Source organism: Nestor notabilis, unplaced genomic scaffold (genome assembly GCF_000696875.1).
Source record: "Nestor notabilis isolate BGI_N333 unplaced genomic scaffold, ASM69687v1 scaffold1081, whole genome shotgun sequence".
NCBI lineage: Eukaryota > Metazoa > Chordata > Aves > Psittaciformes > Psittacidae > Nestor > Nestor notabilis.
Window position 1 is genome coordinate 15,797 of NW_009914922.1, and position 10,977 is coordinate 26,773.

The window sequence follows — 10,977 nt, forward strand, 5'->3', positions numbered from 1 at the left end:
CCCTACAAGGACGATGTTACAAGTCACTCAGCCAACTGGACGATGATCGAGAAAGGCATCCAGTCCCTGAGGGAATCAGCCATTGTAGAGATGACCTATTGTAGGCCGGATGCCAGGAATGTATCCGTAGATCCAGATGAGGTTGAATGTACATGACCTATGTGGCGGAAACTTACACGGAGTGCACCATCATCATGGGATGCCCACTCATTGGGATCAATGACCTGGAATGACGTAGCACCACCAACAGTGGATGAACTGATTTGTCAGCTCCGAGAGTTCGAACACAATCTCACCCCTTCCATCATTTCAGCTGTGGAAAAACTGTCCCAGGAGTTCAAAGAATTGAGAGACAATTTATCCGGTCTATCCAGCTCTTCACGTGTACCAGCCTATGTCTCAGCTATTAACAGAGGGCACCCTCGTGCCTGAGAGAAGATACAGAAGGTACACGCTATGGACCACCCTGTGGTTTTATCTGCAGGATCACGTTGGGCACCGAGAGCATTACTGGTAACGCACCAATGTTTTAAGTTGTTGCTAAGTAATGTTTACTCCAATCAAGGACTTTTCAGTCTCATGCTCTACCAAGGAGGAGGGGAAGCCAGGAGGAAGCAGAGACAGGACACCTGACCTAAACTGGCCAAAGGGGTATTCCATACCACAGCACATCATGCCCAGTATATAAACTGGGGGGAGTTACCTGGAAGGCCCAGATCACTGCTCGGGTCAGGCTGGGTATCGGTCAGTGGGTGGTGAGCAATTGTATTGTGCATCACTTGTGTTTATTGTTTTCTTTTCCTTTTGCTCTTTTAGTTTTATATTCTCTTCCCTTGTTATTTCCCTCATCATTATTATTATTGGTGGTAGCATTAGTATTATTGGTGGTTTTGTATTATACCTTAGTTACTGGACTGCTCTTATCTCAACCTGTGGCATTTACATTCTTTTGATTCTCCTCCCCATCCCTCTGAGAGGTGGGGGGAGTGAACAAGCAGCTGCATGGTTCTGACTTACTGGCTGGGCTTAAACAATGACACTATGCTTCTTGATGTTATGTATTTACTTTTATGGAAGTTGTTATACAACTGAGGAGGAATTTTGCAATATATAATTATTGTTTGCAATTTTTTCTCTCATTTCCCAGACCCAGTACAGTGGTCTACAGACCAGGTGCTCCACTGGGTAGTGTGGGTGATGAAGGAGTTCAGTATGACTGACATTGACCTCAATGCACTCAGCATTCCTGGGCGGGAGCTCTGCAGCCTCAGTCAAGAAGACTTCTTCCAGCGTGTCCCGCGGGGAGAGATCCTGTGGAGCCATTTGGAGCTTCTTCGAAAGTGTATGGGAGATTTTTCTGTAACTGATCTTACTTATTCCCCTCTTCCTTTTTTCTTTTTTTTCCCCTCCTTCTTTCTTTCTGTCTTTCAAGATGAAAACAGTTGTGAACAATTGTTTTTCCTCTACTTAATATGGGCAGTAAAAATGAAGGCATCAATACAAGATGACAGGAGGTATTATTGCAAGTGTCTGCTGTTACGAAACATGTCTGCATACTAAACACTTTTTACCCATCTTTTACCAAACTTCATGACTAATAGGAAATAATGACTGATGATTTCTCCTTTGTTTTTAATAAATATTATTAGTTTGTGCATCTACTGAATTTGATAGTTTTATAATTAAATATTGATTATTAGTTTTTTAATGTTCATCTCTGTCATATAGAAGTGAAGATTATTGAGCATAGGCAATAAAATCCTTAGATAGTACACAACACAACTGATAGAGTGATGCGTTGTATAATCATAATACAATAATATATATGGTCATTTCAGATTTACCATGCTTGAATGTAACTTGGCAGACCAGAAACTATTTTTATCTTCATTTACATGAATTAGCTAAAGCTTTTAGGCGATGGAGAATGTATAAGTACCTTGAAATTCACCGTGTACATCCTTATTTCTAAAAATTGAATGACACACATTGAATGTCTCTACTCATAAGACCATGAGCTATGCATGTCTCTTTAAAACTGATACCAAATTTTGAATTTTTCTAATATGAAAGTTCTTGATCTTCAGCTGACTTGCAATTTGTGGTTAAATAAAAACTTGGGGTTTTTTTCTTAATTTGCAGATGTGTTGGCTAGCCAAGAACACTCTGGAGAAATAGCAACTGTTACTATTGATCAGCGTAAGTACTTCTGCCAGCAGTTAATTCACACAATTAACTGTTTGCAGGTTTAGCACTTTGGTTCAGCAAAAGCAACATTTAAAAAATCACTCTCCTAATTTAATCTTAAATTAAAAAAATTGAGAGAGAGGGACAGGGTAGCATATTGCTTGGTGCGGGGAGGAAGGCATATTTTAAACTTCAGAGCAAAATGTTGGGTTTCTTGATATCTTTTTATCGGCTGACAGGTGATGTGTGACCTGAACTATGAGAGTTTTCAACTTTCACTTTTGTATGATCAGTTTTCCACTCTCTTGAAATAAGCTGTCTAGGATACATATTTGAGGTCTTGAGTAGTTCTGGTTTTTTTAGGTTATATTTAATATTATATGTTTATGGGTTCGAACTTCAACAGGGGAAGTTTAGGTTAGATATAAGAAAGAAGTTCTTTACAATGAGGGTGGTGAGGCACTGGAATGGGTTGCCCAAGGAAGTTGTGAATGCTCCAACCCTAGCGGTGTTCAAGGCCAGGTTGGACAGAGCCTTGGGTGACATGGTCTAGTGTGCAGTGTCCCTGCCCATGGCAGGGGGGTTGGAAACCCCACTCTAGTTTGAACCTAGATGATCTTAAGGGCCTTTCCAAATCTAACTGTTCTATGATTCTATGATATATTACATTAATGAATGGATGTGTTAAAATGTTATGACTTCAGAGGAAAGTGTTTCTAAAAACTGAAAGAGGATGTGTAAAAGAGAACTTGCTTAGAAAACAGTATTAGAAAAAATACATTAAAGTAACTTTGCAGTTATCTGAAACTCATTCGTCCAGCTGAAGCAGTGTCATCAATTACTGAAATGAATCAATTCTCAGAATACTTCTAAGCAGCTTAAACAGACCGTGCATTACATCCTGGATTTGTGTCTAGTTAAAGCCACTTACAGTGGGGCATTTACATCTTCTTATACCATTGCAATAGAAGGGTGTTTAATTGCTGTTTGAAACAGCATGTATGGAGGGCTGCACAGTAACCACTGAGAAAAGTGCATTAAGGTAGATCATATAGGGAACAACATAACATGAAAACAAAATCATGAGAGGGTCCTTGTAATACATATGATAAGAAATTAAGGCTGATGTTGTCATCTGTAATATGGCATCTCTACTATGAGTGTAAAACAACATTTTCCACTGTTAGAGGTAAAAATTCTTTAAATTATTCTTAGCATTGTGACTTACACAGTGTGTCTTTTTAGCAAGGAAAAAACTACCTCCTAGATGATACAATAATGCAGATAATAAATAATACATGTCTACTTCTGTGCCAGCAATTTATAATTGATGTTCTGCAATGTTCTCTGCTTTACAGCTGTGCAGATTATTCCAGCATCTGTACAGCCTGCTACCCCAACCACCATTAAAGTAATAAACAGCAGTGCAAAGGCAGCTAAAGTACAGAGAGCTCCAAGGATCTCTGGGGAAGACAGAAGTTCCCCTGGGAACAGAACAGGTATTGTCTCCATTATTTTTAAATGCAAATGCAGTAAATACTCTTTAATTTGAATTACAGTTTTGTGGAACACATCTTTGTCATTCTAAATGTGATGTTTGTAGAAGTCCATGTGGTATGAAGGGGACTGTAACTACAAAATATATCACAAACACTTGCAGGCCTGGCAAGTTGGTTACCTCACGCAGGCACTATGTGGTACTGCAGCTTCCGAGTCCTGCAGCAAGTAAAATACATAAAATTGTTTCTCTTTCTATAACTTAACTGTCCTCTCAAACCACTGCACAGCATTTATTCAAGCTCTTAACTTCTTTCCACTTTCCATTTGCAGAAAGGGGAGAAAATAAAGTGCATGTTGTGGAATCCTATCCTAGTCAATACTTGTTTCCACACCCCTCCTTTGGTGACTTTAGAATTTAGCAAGTCTCAGATTTCTTGTTTTATTAAATGAATGCACCTTCAGGAAAACTACACACTGAATCTGCAGTTTATTTTTGGAATTACTGTTATTCATACATATTTCTCTTTAATTATCGATAACTCAATTTTTTTATCTTATTTTTTCTTGCTGTGATTTTCCATAGAATCACAGAGTGGGTTGGAAAGAACATTAAAGATCACCTGGTTCCAATCCCCCTGCCATGGGCATGGACATCTTCCACTAGATCAGGTTGCTCAAAGTCCCATCCAAGCCTGGCCTTGAACACTGCCAGGGATGAGGCCGCCACAGCTTCTCTGGGCAACCTGTGCCAGTGTCTCACCACCCTCACAGCAAAGAACTTCTTCATAATACCTCATCTAAATCTCACCTCTTTCAGTTTAACCTTGTGTTGTTGCAGCATACGCTTGTAAAAAGTCCCTCTCCAGCTTCCATGTAGGCTCCCTTTAGGCACTGGAAACTGGTCTAATGTCTCCCTGGAGCCTTCTCTTCTTCAGGCTGCACAAGCCCAGCTCTCTCAGCTTGTCTTCACAGGAGAGGTGCTCCAGACCTTTAAGCGTCTTCATAGCCTTCCTATGGACATTTTTGCTTTGGTTCTCTCCACTGTTCTGAATTTTTCTGTTAAATCCTTTCCTTTCCTTGCCCTTGAATTTTTATTTGTTTTAAACTCTACATGAAAGCCTGTTCTGATGTCCTTCAGGATTCTTAGGCCAAGATTTTACCAGCTGACATCAGCGGAAAATTGGAGACTAAACTATTTTTAAAAAAACGACTTCTATTTTGTATGTGGATGTAAGTGTGTGAAGAAGAACAAGCAGTTCTTTCTACATCTGTTTTGGTTTAGGGACAGATATATGCCCAAATGACTGTGTTTAGTGTTACCTTTTAGTGTTACCTTTCTTTTTTCCTGAAGTTCTAGGGGCAGATTGGTGAGAAATCTTTTTTTTTTTTTTCCTGTATTCATCAGTTTCTTTTATAATAGATTAATTCTGATGACTTTTCAGGAAATTTTTTACACGAGAGTAATTAGAAGAAATTAATTAAGTGCATGGTCTTTTTCCATCATATGTTCTATGCTGGTCTGCTTTAATACATTGGTTGAAAATTTTTAGATATGAAGGGACCATAAAAAGGACTAATTTAAATGGATCTTGTTATTCCCATTTCAACAGGAAACAATGGCCAGATCCAGTTGTGGCAGTTTTTGTTAGAACTTCTCACTGACAAAGATGCTCGGGACTGTATTTCTTGGGTTGGTGATGAAGGAGAGTTTAAATTGAATCAACCTGAACTGGTTGCACAAAAATGGGGACAGCGCAAAAACAAACCCACGATGAACTATGAGAAGCTTAGTCGAGCTTTGAGGTAAGAAGCTTTAGGAACTGCTCAGGTATGAAGTGATCTGCTTCCACTTTGCAACTTTATTTTTAACTATTATAATGCAAGACTTGCAGCTTTTTTTAATAAAGGAATAAACAGATTCTCTGAAGCTACTCCTTCCCATCAGAATGTGCCAGTCTTAGGGGTGAGGTATTTGTTCGAGTTGTTGGGTTTTATTTTGGTTTTTTTCCTTAAAGAAGCAAGTACAGTAACTTCTTGAAAATATATTTTCTTTTCCCAAGATTATCAGACACTGACATGATAGTTAATTTAGGTAGCACTTTCAGAAATGATGTATTGTCAGCATTTATGCTTTCAGTAGACCTTCAGCCAAGCTATTGATTATTGGTGAAAGATAGAGAAATATATAAATACTCAGAATTACTCACTTATTTTTTAAAGAAAGGTATTTGTTGCCTAATCCTGCAAATTAATTAAGGAGTTTTAGGAGCTCTTTTTATATGAGTGAAGTTAATCTGAGAGCTAAGATTTACTGTTCAGCGTTTTCACATTTGGCTGCATTATTTTTTTTAAAGGAAGTAAACTCATCTAGCGCTCTTTAAAAAAAAATCAGCTTCCAGTTAAAACTACCTGTATGAGAAATTATGGTAAGGTTACCATAATCTGGCTTCCTTTAGTCTTTTAGGGAGGTTTTAAATAAAATCAATATGCATAATTGTGAGTACTTTCACTGGGGAAGATCCAAATGTGGAAAACCATGGATGGCGGAGAGTCAGTAAAGAGTGACTGGCCATACATGAACAGGAGGCATCAGAGGAAACTGGCAGGCAGCAGATACACAGCTTGATTATACCCTTTTGTTTGTCTTCTAACTTCTTTAGGCAAAGTATTGTGGATGCCTAAATTATTTTCTGAGTTTGAGAGGTAAGTGGACAACTTAACAAAAAGTAAATATTCTGAAGGATATTAGGTGTGGAAAGACACAACTTTCATGAGTTCCTGAACCCCAGATCACTGAAAGCAAGGAAGAGCATCAATAGATGCCTACTCTAGTTTCATGCTTTTTCTTAGGTGTTCTCTTTTGGTCTGTTGCAGTCTATCCTGTGCTAGATAGATCTTTAGTCTGGTCTTGTATGGCTGCTCTTGCATTATGTATATATTAGCATGTTACTTTTTTTGAAGGATCACAGAATCCCTTGGGTGAGGAGGGGATTGTGTGTGTTGCCCAAAGCAGGGCCTTTCCAGTAGAGCTGCTCCCCAGCCTGTATTGTTGCAGTACCATTCCCAGATTTCCAACCTAGTTTTGTGCATCTATGCCTTTGTGTACTGAAGATATATGTGAAAACTTCCTGGAATATAAAACCAGTGTAAATAATGCTAATCTGGGGGGGTGTAGGGGTGTGTGTGTGTGGTTGTCAATAAACTATGCAAATCTCAAAGGCAGCTGAACAACTTTAGAATAATGTTATCACTGAGATATTAACCAGATGTCTGCACAGTAATTTGCATAAGTCACTATTAGAGAAGTTTTGCATTTATATTTTAGACACAGAATTACAGAAATCATTCCTCAGAATGTTTCCATTTTGGCAGCTGCATCAATATTGACGTGTTTTCTAACACTTGAACGTTTGAAGGGATAGTTAATGTCTCTCGCTACTCCCATGATAAACACTGTTGCCGAGCTAAAGTTTTGTTAAATGTTAATGTCTTTTGTTTACTAATGTACTGAAATTACTCTGTCAGTTGTTGATTAATACAGAAAATGATGTTGATATAATTGAGAAATGTGCTAACTCTTCTGCCCAGCTGTAAGAAAACCAGGCAGTCTGGAAACCTGAGCAGGGAAAAATAGAAGAGAAGCTCTTTTTGTTACATACACCTTGGCAAATTTTCTAAAATCAACATCTGTTTAGTTATCCAGTAGGGAAGTGAGCCTTGAAGAAAAATACTTCATCTTCTGTATTACTCCGAAACAAAGTTTTCATGTGACCCGGAACATTCCAGTAACTAAGGCTTTGTAAACATGCATGGGTATTGATTCTTTCTATATTTTTGAATAAGCAAATGCTGTAATCAGAAATGCATTCAAATTAATATTGAAAAATTCCTCTGTCTACATTGCCTCAATTTTAGCTTGAATGTTTCTAGCACAAGATGTGGGAATCTTGCATGGTTTTGGGCAGACTAATTTCTTGGTGTCCTTTTCATTTCTGATCGTGTCAGTAATGCAGACCAAATTATTTAAAGACATTTATTCAGTTACATAAAGCATTTTTTCTGCAGCATTATTTTGACGCAGGCATTATAGTACAGTGTAAATGTTTGTACAGAGTTGAATAACTTAAAATTGTCCTGTGGCACTTGGCATATGTGCAAACGTGCCATGGCCACATTTTACAAACTCTGCTTTTCTTTGTATTGATCCAGGTGAGCACAGCTCCCAGTTCTCTGATTTCTTGGTGCCCAGTACCTGTCACATTGAACGTGAACACCTGCCCAGTGATCCCATGCTCTAAGCTATACTGTATTTCACATGCAAGGGATACACCAGAATATCACTCATCCTTTCTCAGTTCTGCCCAGTACTGCAAGACTGTACTTCAAAACTGAGAATAAATGATCATTCCACCCTTGAGGTTACAAGGTTCCTCTAATCCATTACAACTAATCCTCATTGCCTCGCTAGGAGGCTGAATGTAGTGGACACCATACAACAACAGATCCTTCAGCTGGTGTAAAGAGGGTGCTTTGGAGGCTGGGGCTGGTGTGGAGAAAGTGCCAAGTGGGAGTGCAGTAGCAGTTGAGAACAAGCATAACAGAGCAGAGAAGAGAACAGAGAGGAGTTGAGGGAGGCACAGGTGTTAGCTTGGGGGAGGTGGAGTGAGGAGAAGGACTCAAGGAAGCTTTGATGTAACTATATGTTGTTCAGGAGGAAGGTGGAGGTGAGCTTTGGCAAACGGACCAAACTTTACCCACAGAGCAATAGCAAAGGTAGTTTGACAGTGCTTGGACTCCGTAACAGACCTCTCTGGCTTCTTGCATGGTATCAGCAACCAGCAGGCTTGCCAGTACTTTTTCTATGTAGCCTCTCTCTCATCCTATCTTTGCTTTGGTCCTGTTGCTTGGATCCTGACCCTCAAAAGTAAGAAACTGAAAGGCTTTGCTTCTCCCCTCCTCCGAATTCAAGGTGTCTGGAGAAATTTGGTTAGCCTCTTAGTACCTTATCTCTTTTCCACTAGAGCTGGGAGACGGAAGTTAGTCTTTTAATTGACTTACTTTGCTGATGAATGACAGTCTTTCTTTGCTTTACAAGCATGTCATTCAGAGGACTGAGTTTTAGACAGTCAAGAAATCTGGGCTGATCTGTACTACGTTTGGGTGATGGTTTTGAGGAAATTAAATTGTGTGTGGGTTTCATGTGGTTTGGGGGGGTGGGTTATTGGTTGGTTTTGATTTTTTCTAAATTGATCACAAGCTTGTTAAGCTCATCAAGTCCAAGTAATGTCCTAGGCACTTAAGTTTTCTTAATGAGATATGTGACATGCATTCTATTACTGCCTGCAGTGAGACAAGAACAGCACCAAAACTGTAAAATTTGAAGTTCTGTCTTATTGGCATCACCTAAAGTTTTATAATGTCTCTGGAGTACAGTGGGCCATACAGACTTTGATATCTTTTCTGCACTTCTGCCTAGTCTGATGATTCTTTTGTGACACAATATAAAAAGTATTCATAGTTAGAGAAGTTACTTTTAGTTGTAAATAAAGACGAAGGATGTAGTTTTGCCAGCATATGAACTATAAACAAACAAATAAACAAACATGCTTTTATAGTTTTACTTCCATCTTTGAAAGCAGTAGGGAGAGAACAGCAGCTTCAATATCATAGGTACTACAGTGCTAATTTTCAAACTGTTTCCAACATGAATTTTTAATTCAGAGGAGCAAAGACAAGACTAAAGAAAGCGAAGGACTAATGAGGGAGGAGACAACATTTTCTTGTTAAGGCAAGCACTAAATAAAACTTACTCTCCGCCCAGTCTGTTTTTAAACTGCTCCAAGACTTTCATTTCTGATGCTTCCAGACTGCCTATAGAATAATTACTATGTTTTGTTTCTCTTTAATGTATCAAGTTGCAGGGACAATTTTCAACCCTCTTCCCTTGCTCGTGTAAGAAAATACCTAAGTAGTACCTTGGTGTATGAAATTATGTGATAATCTTGATAAGAAAAAGTTTCATATTTTGGCTTCTGTGTGACCCCGAGTAACTAACTGATATGTATAGAAGTTACAGATGGTGAAGATATGCACTGATTTATTGCAGGTATTACTATGATGGAGACATGATCTGCAAAGTGCAAGGCAAAAGGTTTGTGTACAAATTTGTCTGCGACTTGAAAACTCTCATTGGATACAGCGCAGCAGAGTTGAATCGGTTGGTCACGGAATGTGAGCAGAAGAAACTCGCCAAGATGCAGCTCCACGGTATTGCACAGCCAGTTACAGCAGTGGCACTAGCTACAGCATCCCTGCAAACAGAGAAAGATAATTAAGCACTAGGACCTGAAAGTGGGAACCTGAGGCCTTTCCTATATAACCAGAGCAGGTGCTGCTCTTACCTTTGTCAGAATTAGAAACTACTTTTGTTTCTTGACAGTACAAAAAAATAGAGCATGATTTTCTATAAAGAACTGGGACTTGCGTAAATTTGGATCTTTTAACAGCATATATTTCAATGTAAGTTAAGGGATCACCACAGCTTCTGCAGCTTTGAGCCAGGGCCTGTATGGTGTTGCCATCTGAATTCAGTGAGAAAGGTCAAACCAGTCCACGCTCTGTGTCCACAGCTGTACAAAGTAATTTTTGCAGCACTTTTTACAAAAAAGGGGTACCTGCAGAAAGCAGGCCTGGTCAGTTGTGTGAACTCAGTCCTTTCCAGTCTTTTGTTCTCTGCCAAACTACCAAATAGCGTTTGATACTTTCAAAGTTAAACATGTTCATTATTCTCATTTAATCAAGCAGAACTGAAAGGCTGATTAAACATTACAAAGCATCAGGTTCTTAAAATAGCTTCTGTGTTTATAAGCAAAGGAAACTAAGACAGAACCGAAGATGAGTGTTGAAGAAGGAGGTCCAGGTTATGATCTGGCTTAGGTGAAAAGCCAATTATGAGTATTTCATTGTAATATGTAGATAATATGCATATATGAGGGCAAGTACTTCCCTGTTTTGAAAGACACTGTTAAGGCTAGCCATTTAGCAAAAAGTGAAGACAAACTTCTTCCCTGCTATCACCCCCATCAGGTGATTTGAAAACTTGAAAAAGTTGCCCTCACCCAAAGAGTAGTTTGTTTTGGACGGGGGGTTTGATGCTCTGTTCTGCAAGGTGCTTGTGCCTGCTCGGTAGTCAACCTTAGTAACTGAAGACTTAAGTTAATCACAGTCAGTAGTCCCTGTTTAGAAACAAAATGCAAGTTGGAAATAGTTTTACAGAGAACTGAAGTTTGA

General features: G+C 39.0%; 1 protein-coding gene across 1 annotated transcript in view; it reads left to right on the top strand.

The window, feature by feature from the left end:
• The window catches only part of GABPA (GA binding protein transcription factor, alpha subunit 60kDa), a 23,383-nt gene extending 13,045 nt beyond the window's left edge, over positions 1 to 10,338 (top strand). Inside the window, exons 5-9 of the mRNA XM_010023874.1 lie at positions 1,148 to 1,342; positions 2,143 to 2,199; positions 3,546 to 3,686; positions 5,298 to 5,490; positions 9,794 to 10,338. Of these exons, the coding sequence (XP_010022176.1) occupies positions 1,148 to 1,342; positions 2,143 to 2,199; positions 3,546 to 3,686; positions 5,298 to 5,490; positions 9,794 to 10,022 (815 nt within the window). The 3' untranslated portion in view covers positions 10,023 to 10,338. The remainder of the gene's footprint in view (positions 1 to 1,147; positions 1,343 to 2,142; positions 2,200 to 3,545; positions 3,687 to 5,297; positions 5,491 to 9,793) is intronic.
• The last annotated feature ends 639 nt before the right edge of the window (positions 10,339 to 10,977 follow it).